At 43.3% G+C, this 26,735-nt stretch overlaps 1 protein-coding gene across 1 annotated transcript; it reads right to left on the bottom strand.

Moving 5' to 3' along the window:
• Window positions 1-1,091: 1,091 nt before the first annotated feature.
• LOC134664703 (uncharacterized) lies at window positions 1,092-3,170 on the bottom strand. Its single transcript, XM_063521448.1, has one exon. It carries the CDS (start codon window positions 3,168-3,170, stop codon window positions 1,092-1,094), a length of 2,079 nt encoding a protein of 692 aa, XP_063377518.1.
• Between the last annotated feature and the right edge of the window lie 23,565 nt (window positions 3,171-26,735).

A 26,735-nucleotide genomic window follows, 5' to 3' on the forward strand; every position in this document is an offset into this window, starting at 1 on the left:
CCATGGATCCCGGTCTAGAGTGGCCAGGAATTCCTCTCTCGCCTCATCCTTTCTTTTGGCGATTGCCAGGTTGAGAGCCTCTTTTGCCGTTTTGAGGGCCTGGTACGCTGCCTCTTCCTCCTCCTCAGTATGCCTCCTCCGTCGACATCGATTGAATGCGCGGCGGCACGCATTACTGGTGATACGGAGGGCCGCGATTTCCTCCGACCACCAGTACACCCTCCTCCTTGCTGTAGGTCGTCCGGCGCGTGGCATTGCTGCGTCACATATAGATTGCAGATTTTCGCGGAGGCGTGAGGCACGCTCATCTACTCCTAGCGCTATTGGAGGAGGGTTATTCCACGCCTCAACCATTGCGGCTTCATCCGCCATCTCGCGGTCCAGCTTTGTTATGGTCCACTTAGGGAAACCATTTCTTCTTCGGCCGGGCATCGGTGGGACTACCGGCGCATTGTGGACCCTCATTTGTATATAGAGGTGGTCGGACAGGGTCTCCACCTCCTCAAGGACCCGCCAATCCGTTATACGCGCGGCAATGGCAGGGGTCGCAAACGATATGTCAACAATAGACCCCCCCTGCCGCCGCACGCATGTATTGGCGTTGCCCTGGTTCAGGACAGCCAAGCCCGTCGCCACCGCCCAATCCCTTAGGGCAGCTCCCTTTGGGGTTGTGAGGGGCGAGCCCCAAGCCTCACTTTTGGCGTTAAAATCGCCTAATACGAGCACCTGGCTGGGGCTCGCTCTCCTTACAATATTTCCGATCTCTTCCAGGAATCGCTCAAGATCGCGAAGCGGTTTATTGGGGGAGAAGTAGCTCGCTACGACTACAGTTTCACCCCATTTTGCCGCTGCGTATCCCCGGCCTCGGGCTATTGGCGTAAGGAGTGGAAAGTCACCCACCGCCGGTACCATCATGGCCACCCTGCCGTCTGTGGCCCCTACCCAGTTTGCCTGGGGAGGAACATAATATGGCTCTGCCACCACCGCTATGGAGATGCCCCACTCCGCCGTGAATTGCATGAGCAGATCTTGAGCACGAGCGGAGTGGTTGACATTGCACTGTAAGATGTCCAGATGTGGGTGTACTGGCATTAAATATCCATATTTTGTCCCTCACAGGCCGGTTGGTCGGCGTTACGCTTTGGGGAGGTTCTTTGGGCCTTCAGAAGAGCCTCTTTGCCTTTTGCTGGTGGGGGCGCACAGGAAAAGCCCCCCATTATGTGCCCCGCTGGACGTTTGGCCGCATGGCACACCGAACAAAAGGCAGCCTCCGCCTTGCAGTCCGCCATCCTGTGGTCTGGTCTGCTACAGCGGAAGCAGAGGCTGCTCCTATCTACTGGTGATGGGCACAGTGCTCTGGTGTGCCCCGTGCCCATGCACCTGAAGCACCTCATTGGTGTTGGGTCCAGCGCCACTACCAGGGCCGAGGACCAACCTATTAGAAGTCGACCCGCTGCGGTGACCCTTTTGGCTGCCGTTATAGGGCATTGTGCCAACGCCGACCCTGTCCCATTATATTGGGCCCTAATAGATCCCACCTTAACTTCATTTAGGGAGCATTCGCCCAATTTAGCGATTGCTCCAGCGATCGCCTCCTGAGTGGCTGCCTCATCTAGGCCCGAAATTCGTAGGTCCGCCATTTTGGTGGGCCTATATACTCGGGCTTCCTCTCCAATCACATCCGTGATTTTTCGGCAGAGTTCGTCAGCCGCCCTGCCATTGTCCGACCCGGACACCTCAATTATCCTGGCTCCAGCAGCTGTTTTACGGACCTTGACGTGTTCTAGACCCACATCAGCAAGATTCACCGATGTGGTGGCCTTCGACATGATTGAGGCGTATGTCGCCTCAGACTCCGGCTTCAAAGTCACCACTATAGCAGCCGTAGAGGGCACAACCAGCTTTCGTGGGCCCGCAGGTGCCAGTTTCCGGGCCGGAGTGGCAGGGGGGGAAGAAGGCTTGGCGGATTTGCCAGATTTGCCCTTTCTGACAACCTGCGTCCAAGACTCAGCAGGCTGCTGTGTTGTTGTTGCCGGCTGTGAGGGTGGGGAGGCACTGGGCTCCTTCACCGTTTTCTGCCTAGGAGCAGAGTTAGCCCTCTTCTTGGTCGCTGGTGCCGCTGGTGCCGAAGGCTGAGCCGCAGGGGCCTTAGGCTGCCTAGTGGGTGGCGCACGTGTCACTGCCCTTGAGGGCACTTCGGAGAGAAGTTCCGGCTGGGGTATGGGCTGGCTCGCAGTCGTCTTATTCCTGTCCCCCGCGAGAGGGGGGCGGGGGACCGGCTCAGGGGAATAGCCCGTGCGGGCCGAGATCATGTTTCCCATAGTAATTGTGAGATCCCGCTTCAGGTCCTCCTTCAGTTCCTTGAGGGCCTCCTTGAGGGCCTCAGCGAAACCCGTCGGGGACTGGTCAAATTGAGCCGTCGGGGCCTGTGCTAGGGGCTGGGTCTCCCTCTCAGAGAAGGCTCTACGAAGGGCCTTCATCTCCGCCTGACATTGGGCAAGTTGCTCCCGCATTCTCTTATTATCAGCCTTTAAGGCTCGCAACTCCTCACCCTCTTCTCTGTCTGCCAGGCAGTCAGTGGCCGCCAAGATGTCCCGGCAGGCTTGATTCATTTTGCCCCAGACTTGTCCATTTAGGTTGCCGGATTTCCCGGCAGCCTGTAGTACAATCTGGGTCGCCTCCCGCACTATATCGATGTAGTCCGTCCCTGTGTATGGGGGCGGGCTGCGTTCTCTCAATTCTTGACTTGGAGACGGGGACGGGGTCAGCCTCCGCGGCTCCTTATCCCCCTTCTTCTTATTGTCCCTCTTGTTGTCCCCCTGGGACCTTGTCTGGAGGGGGGGAAAAGGGAGGACCACTCCCTTTCCCTCCTGGCTGTCCAGCACCTCCAAGAGGAAGTCGTCCTTATGGGCCCTCAGTCTGGCCTTGGCTGCTGCCAGGCCAGTAAAGTGGCCTTTGGAGGCTTTCTTCACCATGGCCTTGGCCCTACCCCTCAGCGCGGTGCTAATTTTAGGCCCGCTCCCAATGTGAGCCTCATATTCCAGGTCCTGGTTCCCCTCATGGGGCCTCTTGTTGGAGGCGGTTTCGGCCATGTCCTGGCCCTCCATAGGTTCCTCCTTGTTGGGCGAGGTCGGAGAACCCGCCCCTAAAGCCCCTTTATGGGGCCCCATGATTGGAGCCCCCTCCGGATTCAACCCCTTCGCGGGGTTATCCATATATTTGCCACGCGAAAACCACCCCTTATGGGTGGAATTCGCCCAAAAAAGGTGAAAAACCCAAAAACCTAACCTAACCTAACTATTTTGGTCAAGTGCGAGTCGCAACAGATCCAAAACAGCAAAAACAAACTTAAAATTATTTTATGCGACGGACTGTAGCGTCACTCCTGGTTGAGCTACAGATCTCGAACCAAGGTCTAAAAATAGCTCTAAGTATGTGCTATCTACTAATATTTTTCCCACTAAAAATATTTAATATTTTACAAGTTATTAAATTTCCAACACAAAAACCAACTTATGTTTGCGTTTATCGACGCCTGAAATTTTGGAATAGCAATCCTTTAAAAAATTAATAACTACTAAACTATACACCCTAAAAATAAAATTCAAACGGATTTGAATTCCTTACAATTAGCTTAATCTAAATAACCTACCAGAAAGAATTTATTTACAAAAGAACAGAAGATATGATTTTTTAAAAGTGAAATCTCCTAACGTCGTCAACCGCAAATGGGGTAAACTTTTTACTAAAAGTGTGAACTTTGAACCCCACTATCTCCCGAACCACAAGTCGGATCGATATGGGGCAAACAGCTCCTTGTAAAGCAAAAAGCGGACCCAATTACAAGATTAACACACGAAACGAACAAAGTAAGAAAACGAAGATGTGAATTTTTCAAAGTGAAAAAGTGCCTGAAGGGAAATAGTGAATTTATATGTAAAGTGAAAGAAATTGAAAATAGTATAGAAATCAAGGGAAAAGCTGGAAAAGAACAACGGTATAAAATAGTACTCAATTAACTTTATCTAGCCACAAAAATTCGCAAAACTCCCTCACTTCTACCTCTCAAATTTTACCTCAACCTAACCTAACCTAACCTAACCTAACCTAACCTAACCTAACCTAACCTAACCTAACCTAACCTAACCTAACCTAACCTAACCTAACCTAACCTAACCTAACCTAACCTAACCTAACCTAACCTAACCTAACCTAACCTAACCTAACCTAACCTAACCAACCAACCAACAAAAAACCAAACTAAACACTACCTGAATAAATTGATTTTTGGCAGAATTTTAGTACTCAACGAGCCCGATTTTTTGATACTATACTTATTTTCATAGTCCTCGTGGTTCCGTAGATATTCAAATTTTTACTACTTTTCAAAATCTCACTTCTTCAAAAATTCGTAACTCAGTCATCTTTTCACTTTTCAATATTTTTTCCTTTCCTAAAAATCTCTTTTTGACATTTCTTAATAATTCAATTCTAAAATAATATATTCTCATACAACTTCACATAAAAATATCCTATTTTCTTCACTTTTTAATTGCACCTGCCAAAAAGCTACAAGCAATCTACATTTTTACTAATATCTCTGTATCCACCCAATAGATTTTTCTAGTTTTTATTTTATTAAGTAAAGTAAATTTTATTTATTCATTTTTGTTATATAAGTCAACATCGTATCTCTTACAGTTTTTTGAATAACTTCGAAGTTCACTTCCGTCGTCTTCTGACCTAACTTTACCACATTTTTTAATAGTTTGTTAAACAAATTTTATTTAAAAATTCTGAAACTTAGTACATATTTAAAGCTCATTAAGTTCCATTTTTTGGTATCATTTCTATGTTCGTATTCTGTTTGGTTACGGAGATATAAAATTTTTAGTGTTCCTTTAATATTTCTTACTTTAAAAAATTCATAACTCACTCATTTTTCAAGTTTTTCATAGTTTTACTTCACAATAAAATCTGTCTTTGTTATATCTATAAAAGAGTTTAATACATGTAAATAGTTTTCTTACATCTTCATAGTTTAAATTAATAATTTCTTCGAAATTTAGCGGTGCCTGCAAAAACCATAATAGCAATCATTCTTAAACTTATTTATCTTCATTTCCACTCGGTAGATTTCTCTTGTTTTAAATTCATTTGATAGATCTTTTTGTTTTTAACATTTTCTTTAGATAACCCTTTCTTAAAAACTCTTCGTTGCATTAAAATTAATATTTTTCTTAAAATTTAACCTATTTTGTATTCTCCTTATTTCTCGATATATATAATTACATTAGAAAATGAGTAGCGAAAGTGTAAATAGCCTCAACATGTCAGAGCAGTTTGACAATCTCTTCACCACACCGCCGGGCACACCTGCCCAGCGAGAACGTTCACCGTCGCCTATGCGTGACACTAACATCCATCCGGTGCTTGGATTGCTCGACGAGCTCGCTGGCGATCTCGAGTTCGAATCTAAACAGATACTCGAAAACCTCGAAACTACGACAACCCACCGCAGTATAACTGTTGAGAACAAGAGGCAAATTAAGATCGCCGCCAAAAATATCCCATCTATATTTGCGAGTTATGCAAAGCAGATGCGCGCACAAATCCGGGGCATCTTAACACAAACTCCTACACCTACCGACCGCTCGTCGAAAGGGGTTCAAACAGACCCTAATGTCACACTGCAAGATCAGCCTTCACTGTCGCCGCTGCTGCCGCCGTCGCCGCTGCTGCAGCCGGCGAAAAAGAACGGTGGCTCGGCCCAATTGCTTGAAACATCTTATACTTCAAATGATTTGATTAATTTTGACTCCCTCGATGTAAATATAAACATACTGACAAGAGAGAAAGAAACGCAAACGAATGTCTTAGTGCCTCGTAATCTCATAGTGGAAATTAAAGATAGCGTTGAGGACTATCTGCGCAAAATTGAGGCGGAAATCCTAAATATTAATAGGAATCTTATTTCCGATCGCTCGCACAAAAGCGTTACGGTCGAGAACAAGAAGAATATACACACTTCGGGAAGAAAAATATCATCCATATCAAGTCATTGGGCCAAAGAGCATATAGAGAAGTGCAGCGGGTTAGCTAATACTACAATCACAACTGATAACGTCACCATTAATAACAATAACCTAACCACTACAACTCGCAAAGATAACCGCACCATCCAAACGCAGACGGACTTCATGCCCGCACAGCAGCTGCTAACAACACCGCCATCGCCACCACCGCTGCGGGTGCCGCTGCCGTTAACACCACCTAATATTGAAACGCTTATGAATAATATAAAAAATGACACAGCCAACCTAATAAAGAAGGAAATTTTGTCTCTCAAGCGTGACATACGTTCGTTGACCGAAAAACCCACTACAGCATCGACTAAAACTACATACGCTACCGTGACGGGTAGGTCCGCAATACAGGCGCCTGCTGCTGTATCTTCGGAACCTACACAGATGACCACGAATCCGGCGATTGTCATCACTTCTAAGAAGGCCGGCGAAGGTGCTGCCGAAACTTTACAGACATGGAGAAAAGTGGTCTCCTTCCGTGATACGGACTTTGCCCCAACCGCTACAAAGTTTATATCGAATGGCAAAGTCCGTATTGAATTTAACACAAAAGAACAGCGTGACATTGCGTTATCTAAGACTAACGACGTCAATGCGGAGGTTGCCGCTGAAGCTTCAAAGTCACTTCGCCCCATGATTACTTTAAAGGGTATATCCGAAGATGTTCCAACAAAGGATCTTGTTGACATTATAATAAGTCAAAATCAACCGCTCAAAAATGTAATTAATGAAAGCAATAAGATTTCATTCCACTATAAAAAAGGCAACAAAAATCCTCGTTTGTATAATGCTGTACTTATGACGACGCCATCCACTTTTAAGGCCTTTATTCAACTAGGTAAAATCAACATAGATCACCAACGGGTGCATGCAGAGGAGCACGTACCTATCTTGCATTGTTTTAAGTGCATGCAGTATGGCCATACGCGAAAGCATTGTAAGGCTACCACAATCATCTGTTCACATTGCGCATCGTCTGACCATGAATATAAATCATGCCCGAACCAAAAAGATCAGACCAAAACAAAGTGCCACAATTGTGATGCATTTAATAAACAAGTAACTGAAGACCAATACAAGCTAAACACAGCACATAGCGCAACATCAACTTTTTGCCCCCGAATGCGATCTATGTTACAGAGAATAAAATCGCGCATTGATTATCAATCTAATTAATATTTAACATATTAAAATTTTAATTTTTAACAAGCAGAAACGTCTGCGAACGATGCTATTAAGCTTAGAATAAATTTAAAAGTGGAAAAATTACTGTCTTGGGTGAGACTTGAACTCACGGCCTCTGGATCGATACTCCAGCGCCCTGCCATCTGAGCCACCAAGACCTCATCCCTAGAAAAACCGCACGCGCACGCGCGTTTAAGAAGTATAACACTCTTACGGTAGATGTCGCTAAGGGTCCCCTTGACCTATAATATGGTGGAAAGATTTGCTGGCTAGGGATGAGGTCTTGGTGGCTCAGATGGCAGAGCGCTGGAGTATCGATCCAGAGGCCGTGAGTTCAAGTCTCACCCAAGACAGTAATTTTTCCACTTTTAAATTTATATTAAAATTTCACTCAAATGTAACTTTAATCTTTAACGAATTATATTATAATTATAAGTTTGTAAACAGTAACTCTTTTGTGGTAATGGCTTATTGACGACAACACTTGTAACTTTAGTGTATCCTATCTGTAAAATATCTTTGTTATTGAAACTATTATTATTATTACACCATTTTGCTTTGCATGAGAACTGTAATATTGACTGGCTTACGCTGATCAATATTGCAGTTAATTGTTCATCACATATGTAACATATAAACACTAATTTTGTCAAAAGCTTAGAATTAAACTCTCTAATCTCTTGCAAGGGGGCGGTGGCCGAACGGCCACCCGCACTCACTGACTGTCGTGAGGCGGGTGGTCGGTCGGCACTTAGCGCCCCCCCTTAAAAATATCTATGCATCTATTTCTTTATCACATGAACACTAACTTATCAATTGAAATTACTCGCTCAGTAATATCCAATCTCTTGCAGGGGGACAGTGGCCGGGCGGCCGCCCGCACTCATTGTACTCTGTCATGGGGCGGGCGGTCGGGCGGCAGAACTTGTCCCCCCAAAACTTCTTTTTAGGATAGCTGGTCGCCCGTATTTCTAGCGAGGGCCAGTTATCCCTAAATTAAAATCAAACAAACACTCCAGTTACACTCAACACACATCTAATAAAAACACATTACACTCAACATGAAGTGGGGGAGGTTTTAGTCCGTAGGCGGCTGGGTACCATACCCAGCTGAGTCGGACATAACCGTCGGTACGGGCCGGCGGTATACATGAGTATTTCCTCCCTCACCGCAAAAAAAAAAAAAAAACCTAACCTAACCTAACCTAACCTAACCTAACCTAACCTAACCTAACCTAACCTAACCTAACCTAACCTAACCTAACCTAACCTAACCTAACCTAACCTAACCTAACCTAACCTAACCTAACCTAACCTAACCTAACCTAACCTAACCTAACCTAACCTAACCTAACCTAACCTAACCTAACCTAACCTAACCCAGTCACGTGCCACCGGGCGTTGTAGCAACATCGTTTTCGCAAAGCTCCGCTCTTAAAAATTCGTGGACGTGGCAATTTTAGCCCGATCGGCCCCAAACAAAAACCGGCGTGTGTGGAACAGTGCGCGCTATCCGACGGATTGCAGTGTGTGAGTGGCGGACGTCCCAAAAAACCGCTAAGTTCAAAAAACAGTGAAAAGTGAGGTTAAGTTGAACTTTAAAGCTATCTGCAGTGCGATAGGAGATCGCAACACACAAGTGCGATACATCAACGGAAGCGCCGAATTAAGGTCTACACGCCGACATCCTCAGCGCCTCGATACCATCATCGGCTGAAGTACAATCACCAAAAAAACAAAAACCACGTGGTGGCGTGGTCAGCGATCCAGAGGCGTGCGGCAAAATCGGACAATACACAAAGAAGCGGCTTAGTACCTGGAGTGTTAAGGCATTTAGAACAAAATTTTTGGACCTTTCATCAGTGAGTAATTGACTTTTTAAAATTCAAAATTCAAATTGAAATAACTTGGAAACTTCAGTCAGACTGTATACTTTTTAAAGCAAAATCTGGTGCGCGCTAGCTGGGACAACACATCTGCGAAGTTTAAAAATTTTCTGGACCTTTTTAGTTAGAAAACTTTTAAGTTTTTCAAAATTTGTGAAAAATACCGATTGTGAATATTTTCTGTATTGGACCATTACAGCTTATTATTGTGTGTGATAGATGTGTATTTTATATTAATTTTAAAATTTTTTGCGCAATTTTACGTCAAGCGGTTCCGTAGATATTCATTTTTAACCCTTTTTTGGCCATAAATTCTAAATTAATAATAATTATAGTTTTTTCTCACTTAGTTTAGATATAGAACAGGTATTTCACCCCGGGAAAGCGGAAACGCGGACCCCGTAGCATTGAAATCGACCGGAAACCGAAAAATCGCCATTTTGTTTTTTCGGGTATCAAATTTCAAATTGTAATTTCTCGGTAACCGCTTGTCGTAGAAAGTTCGGATTTTCACCTCAGGTATTAACTTTAGGACAGAAACCAACTTTTCCTGGTTTCAGGTGAAAATCCTGAAAAAATTTTCTAAGTGTTGGGACCACTTTTATTTGACAGAGGGGATAAGGAAAATAGCAGGGAAGAAAACCCGAAATCTCTCCGGCCACTGGTTCCCGAGATATTGGCCCTCAAACATCAAGTTTGACAGTTCGGCGGCCATCTTGCCGTTTTTCAAGCTGCAATATCTCGGCAACCCGGGGGCCTGGAGACTCGCGGTTTCTTTCCTGGAGGATAGAGCAGGCACATCCACCACCTTCAATTCTTTTCAGGAAGTTTCGGGCGTTTTTGAGTCCGAAAATTCCTGAAAATTTTTGAGGCCTGAAAGTGGTCTCACGCGACAGTTTAGGTTAAGATTAGCGTACCAGCCCAAAATCCGGGTTTTCTGCGACCCCGGGAACGGGAGATACCAGCGGTCAAAGTTGAACTTTGACAGTTCTCGCCGCCATCTTGGGAAAGTTCAAACCACGATATCTCTCAAACGGAAAGTCGTAGAGGACCGGGGTTTTTTGCAGGGATATAAGCACGAGCTCCACTGCGTGGGTACTCACACTTCAGAATTCTTCAGAGCTTTCAGGAATAAAATTTTTTCAAAAAATTTTTAGTCCTGAAAGTTAGCCCAGGGGATAGAGCTCGTCGAGCACAGTAAAACGAGCCCAGGCACGGCAAAATTGGGCCATCGGTTCCCGAGTTACAGTAAGATACCTGATTTGAAACCGGTTCTGGAGACCGATACCAGAAACTTTAAATCGCCACTGCTCGGGAACTCCTGGGACTAGGATAGCCGTGTTTGGTATCGCTGGAAAGGGCTCGGGGAGAGCTCCCAAGTAGCACAGATAGCTCTATAACTACTCACTTTTAGTTCTATCTAACGCTCTGTGCGTATTAAGACACTTATAACAGCACACTCGTGGTCCTACAGCTGTATAATAGATTTCAGTGATATTTATATAGCTTAGGGCTGATTAAAAGCTGCATTACGGCTCTGAAAACTACCATTAATACGCAAAGAGTGATATAAAGGTATATTTGCTACGAACCTATACAGCTTTAAGGGTTATCAAATGCTTTAACCGTTATAAGGTCTGTTTAGTGGATAAAATTACGCCATGTGCTGTATAAGGAGGTAATTGTGGACTTTTATTACGTTGACTTATTAAGGGAGCACAAGTGAACTATTATGAAGCTAATAGACGTATAATGGAAAACATGTGGCACATTATGCAGCTTTTCGCTTAACATGTTTACCGCTAAGCAGCTTTTATTACGCTGACTTTTAAGGGACCACGAGTGAACTAATATGAAGCCAATAGACGCATAATGGAACACCTGTGGCGCATAATACAGCTTATCGCTGAACGTGTTTACCGCTAAGCAGCTTTTATTACGCTGACTTTTTAAGGAAGCACGAATGAACTATTATGAAGCCAATAGACGTATAATGGAACATACGTGGCGCATAATACAGCTTATCGCTGAACATGTTTACCGCTAAGCAGCTTTTATTACGCTGACTTTTAAGGGAGCACGAGTGAACTAATATGAAGCCAATAGACCTATAAATGAAACACATGTGGCGCATAATACTGCTTATCACTGAAGATGTTTGCCGCTAAAGCAGCTTTTATTTTGCTGACTTATTATAAGGGAGAACGAGTGAACTGTTATGAAACCAATAGACGTATAATCGAACACATGTGGCGCATAATACGGCTTAGCGCTGAACATGTTTACCGCTAAGCAGCCTATTATACTACCATTGAGACTGTGTGTATAGCGGCTATTTAAACGTTCACAAGATACCTTATAACTGTTTAGAGGTTCACTAGTGTATCGAAAGAACGACTTGGACTTTATAGTGGTTCACTTAAGTATCTTAATCAGATATATAACAGTCGTATGCTGCATATTAGAATTTTAACGGTTCACGTTGCTTTTTAACATTGACCGCCATTTTATTGTATATAACCTACAAAATTTAAATTACTTTTCCAACTTTTAAGGGCAACAATAACGTTTTGTGCATGAGTTCTTAACCTAAATCACTAGTTTAGCACTTCCTATAACGTATTATTAACTTTTTATCTCATAATTCCGTCCAAACCACTAAAATAGTTTTTACACAATAGCTTATTTATATCATTAATTTAGATAAATCCTGATTATTCTCGTGGCGCATTGAAATTTTCTTAGATAATGTATATATATAATGTCAATAAACTTGCATTCCCAAACATCTTTCTCACATTAATATATAAAAGATCATGTACTAACATTTAACTAAACACTTTAACAAAATGACTTATGGTGGTTTTTGCTTCAATATAAATATGTTTTTTAAGGCAGAGGTGTAAAAGTATGTTAATAATTATCTTTTATTCAGCCCAACGTCAATCTTTCCCGGTATTAGGGCGCACATGTGACATATTAACTGAATAAAGGGTAACTGGTGGTCTCTTACCCAGTCAATATACACCTCTTATAACTCCTGTTACCCCTTATAATTCCATTAAATTGCTGCTACAATGCTCTTAAACAGCTATGTGAACTTAAGGCTGCATAATTTGTGCCCATTTAAGAGTTATAAAAGCTGAAAAGAGGCTTATACAGCTCTTATGCAGCTTTTTTATTCCAGCTTCAAGCGTATTCGTACTTCATTATGCGGCTGCTATACAGCTAATCTGTGCTACTTGGGCTACCTCTTGAGCATTGAAATTTGGCTCTAGATAGAGCTCAAAAATTTTTTGTAAAAATTAGTCATATCTTAGATTTAAGTGATTTCTGTGTTTATACATACAGTCCTAGTAGTTTAATTTGATAGTAGAGTCTGCGACTCTACACTTGTAAAACAAAAATTTTGACTCTACATTTTTAATTTTCTTTTTATTTTTACTTATTTTCTCTTTTAATCTACACTGACGGTAAGTAAAATTACCAGAGCGCCGCCTCCCTTTTACAGAGGCGGAAAACAATTAGTTGACAACTATACTTTGAGTGTAGAGTGTAGTAAGATTAAGTATATTGGGTTGGTCCCTATTGACTGACACAAATACCTCGACATGATCCTCGGTAGAAGCCCGGTCAAACAGACGGGGGACTCAGCTCCCCCCAAACAAAAAACCCCGGAGAAGAGCGTGAGACGGAGCATAGGGGAGTGGGAAGCAGCGAGCAGCAGTGAAAATGGCCCCACTCAAGCCCCCAATGCCAGTACAACAATGCAGGCCGGCCAGGCAAAGCAAAACGAAGCTCTGGCACAGGAGAACAAGGTTACAACTATAACCACAGCCACCTTAGGCCTGAAAAGGCAAAATACGATAACTATATCACCAGCGAAAAAGCATACCGACGCACCTACAAAAACAAAAAAGGTCTACTCGAGCAGGACGGCAGAGGCCCGGGTCCTCCACGACATGGCGACCAAAAGCATAAAAGATGGGAAAAATGTCAAAACGTCAATCAAAAACGACGTCTTGGTGGCCCTGGACCGGCTGTACCAGCTCGTGAAGGAAGCTGAAACCGGGGCAAAAAAGGAGGCCGATGCCGATACAAGTAAAGGGAAACTAGTAGCAAACAGGGAGATGCCCAAGGACAACAAAGAGGCCACAAATAACTTGGCCGTGGCAGACACCGACACCTTCCTGTTAAAACTGGAAGAGCAAACCAGGCTCATCAAAGAAAACAATAGTAAAATGGATGAGCTGAAGGCCTCGGTGAAGACTCAACAGGAGACCCTCGAAAGGATGGTGACAACGGCGACATATGCCGGCGTGACAGCGGGACCGCCCAGTGCGGTCCCTAAAGTCAGACCGGAAGTAAGAGGCACCTTACACACCGTTGTCATCACCTCCAAAAACGAAACTGAAACAGGTGAGGAGGTCCTGGACAGAGTAAGAAAAGCGGCTGACGCCAAGGAGGGATGGATAAAGGTGGAAAGGGTAAGAAAGGCGAAGGACAGAAAGGTACTTATGGGATTCGGGACCAAAGGAGAGAGGGACAAATTCCGAGAAAGGATGGAGAGCCAGGGAGTCGACCTCAACGTCGAGGAAGTGAAAAACAAAAACCCGCTTCTGATAATGAGAGACGTGCTACAGATAAATAGCGACGAAGACATAATAAGGGCCCTCCAAAATCAGAATCGGGATGTTTTCCATGGCCTCGACGAAGAGGAAAGACACCTGGAGATCAAATACCGCAGAAAAGCAAGAAATCCACTAACTTGCCACGTCGTTCTAAGGGTATCTCCCACAATTTGGAACAGAGCACTTGAAGGAGAGCGCCTGAGGATAGATCTCCAGAGTATCCGCGTAGAGGACCAGAGCCCCCTAGTGCAATGCACGCGCTGCCTGGGCTATGGCCACAGTCGGCGATTCTGCAAAGAGCCAGCAGACCTGTGCGGCCACTGCGGTGGACCGCACTTAAGAGAAGCATGCCCGGAAAAACTCACAGGAGAAGCAGCAGCGTGCATAAATTGTACTCGGGCCAAAATGGAAAACTGCGCCCACGATGCATTTAGCAATGAGTGCCCAGTCAGGAGAAAGTGGGACACATTAGCCCGGGCATCCGTGGCGTACTGCTAAGGTGGCCCCGGAGAACAAAGGATACCAATGTATGCAGGCAAACCTCCAGCGCAGCAAACTGGCTACTACCGAACTCTTGCTGGAAGCCAAAAAGCGCAAAACGGCCATCGCGATGATTCAGGAGCCCTATGTGGGGAAGGAAGGAGAGGTGCAGGGATATCCAGGGGTTAGGATCTTTCAAGACAAAAAAGTGGAAGAGGGACCTGTGAAAGCGGCGGTCATGATCTTCGATGATGATCTCGACGTCACACAATACCCTGACCTCACCACAAAGAACATCGTAGTGGTGAAAGCCCGAACAATAGCCTGGACAATAGTGATGGTGTCCCTGTACTTCGAGCCTGATAAACCCATGGTGGAATACCTTGAACACCTCAAAAAAGTGCATAAGGAGATGGGTCAGGTAAAGATCATCGCTGGAGGCGATTTCAATGCCAAAAGTACCTGGTGGGGAAGCCAAATCGAAGACGAGAGAGGGAAAGAGCTGAGTGGACTGCTAGAGGAACTAGAACTCCAGATCCTGAATACAGGTACAACTCCAACATTTGATACAATAAGAGGTGGAAAAAGGTACAGCAGCTATGTGGACGTAACATTTTGCTCTGTTGATACGCTCGAATTAGTCGAAAACTGGCAAGTGAACGAAGGTCTTACAAGTTCAGACCACAACGGTATTACTTTTAAAATAAACCTAAAACCATCGAAAGGAACTAACATACACAGAACAACACGCATTTATAACACGAGAAAAGCAAACTGGGAGCAGTTTCATGGGAAACTGACCCAAGCTTTGCAAGACACTCTACTCACTACACAACACCTGGAAAATGTACACAACACAGAACAAATAGACGAAATATTAAACAATTACACACAAGCCATTACGAACACATGTAAAAGTACTATACCAAACAAAAAGAACGCAAACACACTCACCTTGCCATGGTGGTCCCAGGAACTTGCAGAGAAGAAAAGAAGCGTAGCCACCAAAAAGCGCAGAATTCGCAATGCCGCGCCCATCCGGAGAGCAATGGTGATCGACCTCTACCTGAAAGAAAAAGAAGAATATGAGAATGCTGTACGAATTGCACAGACGGAGAGTTGGAAGGAGTTTTGCTGTAAGCAGGATCGGGAGGGAGTGTGGGAGGGGATATATAGGGTGATGGGAAGAATTACTAAGCGAGAGGAAGACCAGCTGTTACAGAACGAGGGAAAAACGTTGGATGAACGAGGATCGGTGGAGTTACTAGCCAGAACCTTTTATCCCGATGACAGCGAAAAAGAGGATACGATGAACCATCGTCGCATCAGAGACTTAGCGCAAAAAGTAAACGTGAGGCATCATGATGAAAAACATGACCCCCCGTTTACGCAGAGCGAGCTTAATACGACGATGAGGTCATTTAATCCAAAAAAGGCACCAGGATCCGACGGCTTCACCGCCGACATATGCGTCCAAGCCATAAAATGTAGTCCCGACTTCTTCCTGGCACTATTAAATAAGTGCCTTGAACACTATTACTTTCCAAAGATATGGAAAGAGGCCACAGTGGTAGTACTCAAAAAACCCGGTAAGGAGTCCTATACTTTGCCCAAATCTTACAGGCCGATTGGGCTTTTGCCTGTCTTGGGCAAGATATATGAGAAGATGTTGGTGGCCCGCCTCAAGCACCATATACTACCAAAAATCAGTCCTAAGCAGTACGGTTTTATGCCCCAAAGAAGCACCGAAGACTCCCTCTATGACCTGATGCAGCACATACAAGGTAAATTAAAAGCAAGAAAGCTGCTTACCATGATATCACTGGATATAGAGGGAGCCTTCGACAGCGCATGGTGGCCTGCCATAAAAACGAGACTGTCAGAAGAAGACTGCCCGATGAACTTGAGACGGACCATCGACAGCTATCTAGAAAATAGGAAAGTAACAGTGAGATACGCTGGACAAGAATATAACAAAGGCACAAACAAGGGGTGTGTCCAGGGATCCATAGGGGGACCCATTCTGTGGAATCTCCTCCTGGACCCTCTGCTGAGAAAACTGGAGCAGAACGGAGTCTTCTGCCAGGCGTTCGCGGATGATGTGGTGTTGATTTTCGATGGCGACACGGCCCTAGACATAGAAACGCAGGCAAATGCGACCCTCGAACATGTTCGGACGTGGGGCATCGACCACAAACTGAAATTTGCTCCACACAAAACATGCGCAATGGTAATTACTAGAAAACTAAAATTCGATGCACCACGCCTGAGCATGGGCGGGGTGAACATAGCCATGTCAAACGAAATAAAAATACTGGGCCTCACCATCGACCACAAGCTAACATTCAACCAGCATGTGGCGGGCGTCTGTAGGAAGGCTCTTAATATGTATAAAAAGTTGGCCCGGACGGCCCGTGTAAGCTGGGGGTTGCACCCGGAGGTCATCCGCACTATTTACACGGCGGCAGTGGAGCCGGTCGTTCTATATGCCGCAAGCGCGTGGGCACCCGCCGCCAAAAAACTAGGAGTGATAAAACAGCTTAACACCGTACAAAGAGGTTTTGCCCAAAAGATATGCAAGGCATATAGAACAGTCTCATTAAACTCAGCACTGCTGCTCGCTGGGATGCTCCCATTAGACCTCAGAGTTCAAGAGGCGGCTTCTCTGTACGAGGCAAAGAAAGGAGTGCCCCAGTCGGCACTGCTGGATCGGGAGGTAGAACGGATGTCTTCGGCCATGGAAGCACCCCACCCGGCTGAGCACAGCGACCTGGAAGTCATAAGTCTGGTAGACCAACAACAAGTAGACAGCTACAGTAATTACCAAGTTCGCATCTTTACGGATGGGAGCAAGATTGGGGGCAAGGTTGGGGCCGCGTTATCCATATGGAAAGGCGAAACTGAGATCAAAGCCCACAAACTTGCTCTCTCCGAACAATGCACAGTCTACCAGGCTGAGCTCTTGGCGCTGTGCAAAGCTACGAGAGAGATCACAGCGAGCAGGGAAAAGACATTTGGAATTTACAGTGACTCAATGGCGGCCCTCCAAACAATCCAAAATCGAAAATGTTTCCACCCTCTAGCAGTAGAAGCCAGGGATAACCTTCGAACCTCATCCCGGCAGGGCAAAATGGTAACCTTGCACTGGATAAAGGCTCACGCCGGACTGGAAGGGAACGAGAGGGCGGATGTGTTGGCAAAGGAGGCCGCCGTTGGGTCAAAGCGAAAACCAAATTACGACAGGTGTCCGGTTTCATTCGTAAAGCGAGCCATTCGAACGGCAACGATTGAGGAATGGAACCGGAGATATGTCGATAGCGACACCGCCTCTGGAACAAAATTATTTTTCCCGGACGCAGTAAATGCCTACAAAATGGTACGGAAAATACAGCCAACAGGTATAAGAACCCAACTGATGACGGGCCACGGCGGGTTCTCGGAATACCTACATCGATTTAAATGTAAAGAGAGCCCGTCGTGCATATGTGACCCCGCAGTCAGGGAGACGGTGCCGCATATCTTGCTGGAGTGTCCTGTCCATGACCAAATGCGGTTTGACCTGGAAATGAAATTAAACTTAAACTTAAAACTAGCAAATATGAAAGAGTTAATAACATCAGCTAACAGAGAGGAATTCTTAAACTATTGTGAAAAAATTTGTAAACAAGTAGCAAAACGAAACGAGAGCTCATAAATTATGTTTACATAATATAATGATTATATTAATGTTAAGCATAAAACTTTATATAATGCAATAAAAAATAGTACTAAGAACATGTAATAAATATAGTTTAAGGCAAATAGATGTAAGAAATGTGACAAAACTGTAAAACAATAAAAGATATGTGTTGAAATTGATTCACCCACCCATCCCGAATCTCATGAGAAATGAAAATAAATAAATAAATAGAATATATATAGTATAGATAGAGATAGAGATATAGGTGGGAATCCCACCCACAAAAAAGTACGAAAGATGATGAATGCAAGAAAGAATTGTATGTAGAATGAAAGTGCGAGAAGCAAATAAGCGAGAACTGGCATGAAAGAGAAACCAGAAAATACAGGCTCCGATCATGTTGGAGGTAGAAGCATAGGAAAAAAAAAAAAAAAAAAAAAAAAAAAAAAAAAAAAAAAAAAAAAAAAAAAAAAAAAAAAAAAAAAAAAAAAAAAAAAAAAAAAAACCTAACCTAACCTAACCTAACCTAACCAAACCTAACCTAACCTAACCTAACCTAACCTAACCTAACCTAACCTAACCTAACTCAGAACCTAACCTAACTCAGAACCTAACCTAACTCAGAACCTAACCTAACTCAGAACCTAACCTAACTCAGAACCTAACCTAACTCAGAACCTAACCTAACTCAGAACCTAACCTAACTCAGAACCTAACCTAACTCAGAACCTAACCTAACTCAGAACCTAACCTAACTCAGAACCTAACCTAACTCAGAACCTAACCTAACTCAGAACCTAACCTAACTCAGAACCTAACCTAACTCAGAACCTAACCTAACTCAGAACCTAACCTAACTCAGAACCTAACCTAACTCAGAACCTAACCTAACTCAGAACCTAACCTAACTCAGAACCTAACCTAACTCAGAACCTAACCTAACTCAGAACCTAACCTAACTCAGAACCTAACCTAACTCAGAACCTAACCTAACTCAGAACCTAACCTAACTCAGAACCTAACCTAACTCAGAACCTAACCTAACTCAGAACCTAACCTAACTCAGAACCTAACCTAACTCAGAACCTAACCTAACTCAGAACCTAACCTAACTCAGAACCTAACCTAACTCCGAACCTTACCTAACCAGATTATCAGTCGAATGACTGGGTTATCCTCGGATAAATCTTAACAGCGCGATGTGTCTTACACAGCTTTCAGTGATGAGCGTCATCTAACGGACAAAGTGAGCAAAATTGGTTGTTCAGTATCTAAGCTACGGAATGTATCCTAATAGCTCAACAATTGCGGCTAGTGTAGTAATTTTTTTTTGTAACAGTGTATTGTTTCGTACTTTAGAAAGCGTATTTCAATTTGCCCTGAAATAAACTACACCTGTATGTACTTGTATGTTTCCAATCATTTGCAGGATGCTCGTTAGGGTTCCGTACCCAAAGGGTAAAACGGGACCCTATTACTAAGGCTTCGCTGTCCGTCCGTCCGTCCGTCCGTCCGTCCGTCCGTCCGTCCGTCTGTCACCAGGCTGTATCTCACGAACCGTGATAGCTAGACAGTTGAAATTTTCACAGATGATGTATTTCTGTTGCCGCTATAACAACAAATACTAAAAACAGAATAAAATAAAGATTTAAATGGGGCTCCCATACAACAAACGTGATTTTTGACCAAAGTTAAGCAACGTCGGGAGTGGTCAGTACTTGAATGGGTGACCGTTTTTTTTTTGCTTTTTTTTGATATTTTTTTTGAATTATGGTACGGAACCCTTCGTGCGCGAGTCCGACTCGCACTTGCCCGGTTTTTTTTTCTCTTTATCTTGCCTACTGGAAGCAGCTTTTCTAATAACAGAAATATAATAAGAATAACGCTGGAGAGTATAATGAGATTCAGAAATTATTCTTAAGCAAGATTGTCTACAAAACGATACGCACATTATTAAAATAAGGGTTCCGTTTTTTGCCATTTGGCTACGGAACCCTAAAAGTATAACGCTGATAGCTTCAAAATCTCTCAGTGCTGGTAATATTTAATAGGTACTAAGTGTACCTCAATTAAGATATAACGTAATGTAATATAACCATTATTACTACTTATAATTATTATTCATACTATGAGACGCAAATAAAACTATAATCGGAATCACACTACTACTAGCGTCATCTACCGAGGAGTAGAACATTTGACATCCAAATGCTAATAAAAGCCCGAAGAGCTAAGAAGCAATTTGCTTAATCCCGAAACGGAATTTTCCACGGCCCGAAACCTACAGATTCTACAGACATCAGATCTGTGAACCTACTCGTATACATTTACAAGTAACTAGCGACATCTAGGCGCAAGATGCAGAACGTAAGGAGTGCCGTCGTCGGGCAATAGATGCCGTCACGAGGTATCAAGCATCCTAATAAAACCAGATTCTAACATTGGGGAAAGTATTTGTAATCGATATTAAACTTTCGTGAGACATATTTTAAATTATTTATACGACAACTAACTAAAAATTCAAGTGAGTGAAACCGTTGTCGTATAAACAATTTAAAGTATTTGTAGTTAATATGAGTTTATTCATTTTCATTTGCTATTAAACGCAAGTACTATCTTGGACGATCGATATTCGAAATGTCATTGATATGAAGGCATCGTTTTCATTTGGTGGATTGAAATATAATGTTTATAATAATATTATTTTTAGGAAAATGAAAAACAAATAAATAAATAAACAAAAAGATACTCTGAAGTGTACAGAGGTTAAACAAACAATGTGTAGGATATAGTTATTTACGATACAAGTGCAGAAAAGAGGAAATTCGAAACAAGTGGCGATAAATTAAAACACGACCGAAGGGAGTGTTTTAAATCGACACGAGTTTCGAATTACCTATTCGCACGTGTATCGTACAACGTTTTACAGTACATATGAACCCTTTAAATTTTTGACATCGCAGGAAAAGTGCTGTTTTACGCACTAGTGCGGGAAAATAGGACCATATGTACTGTAAAGTATATTTTTATGTTATATCGTAATCACACTACTACTAGCGCCACCTACCGAGGAGTAGAATTAATGATATCCAAATGCCGATACCTACAAACCCGAAGACCTAAGAAAAAGAGGCAATTTGCTAAATCCTGATCGGGATATGACAATGACGACGTTATGGTGACGTTTTCACGCGATCTCCAGAGACAAGAGGAAGAACTTAAGTAGTACCACAGTCGGGCAATAGATGCCGTTGGGTACTAGTATTTTGTAGGGATAGAAGCTGTGGTCAAAGTTCCGAGATATTGAACCTAATCTATTTTAATTTAATTTATGTTCCTAGGGGTGTTTCACGTGGGTCTTAATACTCTGCATATATTGTAGCACATGTGCTCACGTTACTGCGAGTATCAGCGCCAAAACTCGGCTTTGAATCTTAAAGCCGTGCGTCAACTGTTGGCGCTCGGCCAGCCGCCGCCCGTCGGCCGTACATACACCGACGCCGCTACTGCGGCCGCGCCGCGCGACAACTCATGTCGCCGCACCGCAATCGCAGCCGCACCACGCGTTGCCTGCCTCGTCCATGCATGAGGATGAGGAGAAGGGAGTGGATGGAGCGTTAATATGTTAGGTACATACTAGTAATGTTGAATGAAAATCTTAGTGCTTCGCCATCGCATCACATCGGTTTCTAGTGCGTGATTGAAACTTGCCAGAGTGCCACTTAAAAGAAAAGTAAACGACCATTTCTTCATTTAAACGAAATGTCCACAGTTGAATGCATACAGTACATGACTTTTGTATAAAAAAAAGCGGTCGTCCACTTTCCTTTTAAATAATATCTATAGGTAGGTAATAAATTTTGGTTTTTCCTTCACCGTTTATTTCTATTGTTTTTCTGGTCTATTGATACAACAGTAGGTATTTCGTGCAACAGGTAGATATTTAATAAGGTTTTCTTCTTAAAATTCAAGGGCCGAAGTACCTACCTATTTAACAAAACGATACTTAGTCGAGTTTTGTAAAGAAAACCAGAACAATTTAAGACCTACTTGTGTAGTACCGTTGCACACTACAATATATTTATTTTTGCTTTTAATGAAGTTGATTTAGATATCACGGGTTGATTTAGATATAAATTAATAAATTTAATTGACAAATATTAATATTATTTGTTTCTCCATTTTGGAATTCACGGGCCTACAAATCTCGGTCTTTTGATAGGCTTGTGTGGGGATATAGATCCAATCCATATTATTATTATTATATAAAGAAATTGTATTTGCTGCAATAGAAAATATTGTATAATAAATAGGCTTGTAATGGGTTGGCATTAAAACAGTCATTATATAAACAATCGATTTATTTCGTCTCTATCAAAAGAAATTCGACTCATTTTCGATCACGTTATTTCGTCGTATAAACTAATATAATTATTTTATTATGTACAAAGAGATGGGGACAGCGGAGAGACCGTCCTCGCGTGTCTGTCGAGTGAGCGTCGGGAGGCCTACCGCGGCGGCGGCGGCGGCGGCGGGCGCGGCTTGGCGGTGGCGTACGCGATCTCGGAGAGGCGCACGTCGATGGGCGCGCGCTCGTCGTACAGCGTCGGCGCCTGCAGGATGATGCCCGCCGAACCCACCAGCACCGCCAGCGTGAAGATCCACAGGAACAGCCGGTCCAACACCATGGCCACGTACTTCCAGTCCTCCTTCACCTGCACGAGAGAGCACACCGTCAGGCGGGACCGAATAACAAACACACGTACACACACAAGGCCCGTATGTATACCCACCCTCGTTGCCTCCTCGTCCTTGCGCGTCTGGTCGGCGATGTAGTTGATGCCGTCGATGGCCTTGTGCAGCTCGGGGCAGCGGTGCCAGCGGCGCAGCGCGTCGCAGAGCGCGGGCGCGTCGTGCAGCCGGCACGCGGCCGCGGGCGGCGGCAGCGGCGCGGGCGGCACCCCCGCCGCCGCTCCCACCCCGGCCACGTCGCCCCCGCACCACCCCGCCTCGTGCTCCCACTGCACCGTCTCCGCCGCGGCCGTCGCCAGCCCGGCACTGCACACACACACACACATGACAACAAATAGAGACACACGTTGAAAAGTTTCTCAAGTTTTGATTCCATTTGGTACCTCCATATCATCATCACTAATAATATATTGTTAGGTAGTGATGATGATATAACCATCTCGGTTGTCATTGGTATTTTGGACACTGTGTCGAAGATTTACATGATGAATCCCTTATGAATAATGATAGTAAATATTTATAATGGCATACCAAGTCACAACATGTGGTCGTGAAACAACCGGATTAACGAAGAATTTCATTTTTTTAACGCAAGCGTGAAGTGAGAGGCGCACTGGTTTGACTCGGGCGTATGATATAGGCAGGTAGGTACTGACAAGCGGCTACGGTGCGGGTCGGGGCGGTAGTGCGGGCGGCGCATGACCAGCAGCCGCGGCAGCACGTGGATGAACACGCGGCGCACCCACGGCGCCATCGTGTGCGTCTGCGGCGACCGGAAGTGCACGTTCAGCACCACCACCGTCACGCATATGCTGAAACATGAACACAGGTTAGCTGGAGCGGAAATAATATACAGATGGGACGGCCGGTATAGGAATCCCTCATGAGGTCACCGGATTGCGATATCAACGATCTTCGCACAGCGCATCACTGTCCAACGTCCAATAAGTTTTTTAGCGTGTTGTCGCTAACTGCAATAATTTTCTTTCAATGGCCAACTAATAATGAATATTAGTTGCCTGTTGAGGAACAGTTCTAACAAACCCAAACACGACTAGTTTTTACAAGCTTTTATTTAGTTTCACCTGACCGTTGTCTGTCTGTCTGTCTGTCTGTGTGTATGTAATCAAATCTTGCAAGTTAAATTTGATCCACTTCCCGATTTCCGATTGAGCTGAAATTTTGCATGCATGTATAAATCGGATGACAATGCAATATTATGGTACCATCGAGCTGATCTGATGATGGAGACAGGAGGTGGCCATAGAAACACTGTAATGAAACAACGTAACGTAATTGTGTTAGGGGTTTTTAGAATTGTCTCGATGAGTATTAGTTGTCTGTCGTAAGAAAAGTAGTCAGTGATTAAAGCTTGTACCAAAAGTGAAATTCTTGCCAAAAACTTATTATTGTTGTATCAGAGTTCCCAGGGCCACCACCTATGTCCATCATCAGATCAAACGAGGTGGTACGATTCAATGTCACCCAACTTACAATATATCTGTGAAGTTTCAGCTGAATCGAATATTTAATGGAAACTGGGTCTAGCTTATTTAGCACCAAACATTACAAGTTAAGTAAAACAAAAGTAAAAAATAATCTTTGGCAACCTCGGAGTAAATATCTATGGAGTAGAGACGCGCACTAATTTCTATCTGAAAAATTCTGTCATTTCTTGCGCGGGGGACGAGGTAACGCACACAAATAATGTTAACACTAATGCATTTTTAGCATACGTCGCTACACACGCACACGACAAAATTATCAAACACTAGCAAAAACTATATTCACACAAGTACAAGAACAAACACAGACAACCCTGTCCGTGAACGAGATGACGTCAGTTCTAAGTAAACCTGGATAGTGCGAGGGACGCGTCGATAATATGATCGATAAAATTGACAATGAATTTTAATTTCTGCTTTTATCAATTATAATAATAATACAATATCAAGTCTTTGTACCAGCATTTTACTAACTTTCAATTTTTGTATTGTTTAGATGTTATTTCTAATAGTTTGTCAATTTGTTTAGGGCCAATCTTGCAAGCTGATATAGAATGTTTTTTTTTATTATCAGTTCATTAGTTGATATTTTACATGTTGGTTTACTTCTGAAAGCAATGCAATATACTATCGAGCATGCAGATCTGCATGATGACAGAGATGGAACGCGGCCATAGGATGTCATTTAAGGGATATTGAGTAGGGGATAATTAGTATATACATATATCGGCGGTAGATCGTAAAATCGGGCATATCGAAATATTCCTAGGCATATCATAAAACGCCGCCATTTGATAATCTGCCTTTTGCATTTTTTGCCACTGCTAGTTCTGCATTCTATGTGGCATTTGGAGCAGAATGCGTAGATACTAGGTAGGTACTAAAATCATACGCTATATACCCAAACACGTACTATAAGTAGGATGTCAAGCCATTTCAATGGTTATCATTTGCTAAAATTTAGGACATCCTACTTATTCGATATGCCTAAATGTTGAGGTTTGAACGGTATGGCTGGTGGTCACTAGTCAGATCATGACATGCCTAGGAATATCACACCTTGAGGTTTGTACGATATGGCTGGTGTTCGCTAGTCATCATGACCATCTGTATATTATTCATTATGTTTATAATATCGATTTTACCGATATTGGTTTTTATGGTGTCCCATCACTAATGATACGGTGATACCAGAGTAATAAATTAAAAGTGCCTATTTATGGAAAGTGACAGCCGTAAATACCTTAAATTAATAATATATTTGACATGTTAAATAAAAATATATAGCTGGTCAAGCAAATCTTGTCAGTTAAAAAGGCGCGAAATTCTAATTTTCTATAGGACGATATCCCTTCCCGCCTACATTTTTCAAATTTGCCGCCTTTTTCTACTGACAAGATCTATATGTAGAAACTAAAGGAAAAATTAATTTTCAAAAAATAGTCTATCGGTAATTTTACGTTATTTAGGGGTTGTGCACAAATCACGCGAGATGTCTTCGACTACTTTTTGATCCCCCGTCCCCCTTTTCTTTATTCTTATAGATCTATTAATTTGATTAAATAGATTAGGTTGATATGAAACTAAGGTATTATATAAAAATAATGTGTTACATAAATTATATAACAAAAAGCATAGCAAATAGGGCATATTACTGCAATGTTCTGCCGCCAGAGTGTAGCACTAAGCTAGCTAGTAAATTTTCTCTTTTCTCTTTATCGCTCAAATATGCAATAGTGATAGAGAGGTTAGATAACGAAATTTAAATTTTCTTGTTCCGCGGCGGACCCCCAGATTGTGATGGATTGTGGTAGTCGCGCCCCCTACGCAGAGTTTCGCATAATATTTCCTATTAGAAATTCTACTCGTACCTAATTAATATTTAGAAAGTCTTCTTTAGAATTACCCTAAATTAGATCTAATATCATATCACTGGTATCACTGTTAGATTGACAATGTTTTTTAGTTATTTGCAAAATTAATGCACTATTTGATAATATTTAGATGTAATAGTACTTAAATATGATAAGAAACGTGTTCTTTTTGTAGACTAGACGTTTCCGATCTCATTTTGCATGAGAAAACGCTGCAATTCGGCATTTTCGGCTCCTATCATTCCGCTTAGACTGACGTTTGCTGAATGGCGTATGACGTGTGGCAACTAGTTTTATATAACCTCCTTGACCGGCGGCCGCGATCTTTTTGCAGAGGGGAACGCCTGTTAATGGCCGCTCCATAGATATTTACTCCGAGTTGGCAACGGAATAAGAAAACACGCGCGCCCTGACTTCTCTGTTTTGTAGTTTAGAGTTACACACGTACATACTACTATAACCTCGTGCCGCCCAATGTGCAATACATTGTACAAAGTGACACTCAGCATAACTGCCCAGACTTTAGAAATTAAATTCAGAGCCAAACGCCCAGTGTGCAATACGCTGTACATAAAAGTTTATCAGATGTCAGTTTTAAATTTTCGCGAAAATTTGGAATTTACCTAGAGGTCGTGAATGGTCGGTTCAGTGGCGACC

The sequence above is a fragment of the Cydia fagiglandana genome, chromosome 5 (genome assembly GCF_963556715.1).
Source record: "Cydia fagiglandana chromosome 5, ilCydFagi1.1, whole genome shotgun sequence".
Classification (NCBI taxonomy): domain Eukaryota; kingdom Metazoa; phylum Arthropoda; class Insecta; order Lepidoptera; family Tortricidae; genus Cydia; species Cydia fagiglandana.

Coding starts and splice junctions, on each gene's coding strand:
- LOC134664703 (XM_063521448.1), bottom strand. CDS start 3,170: ATGGGGCCCCATAAAGGGGCTTTAGGGGCGGGTTCTCCGACCTCGCCC.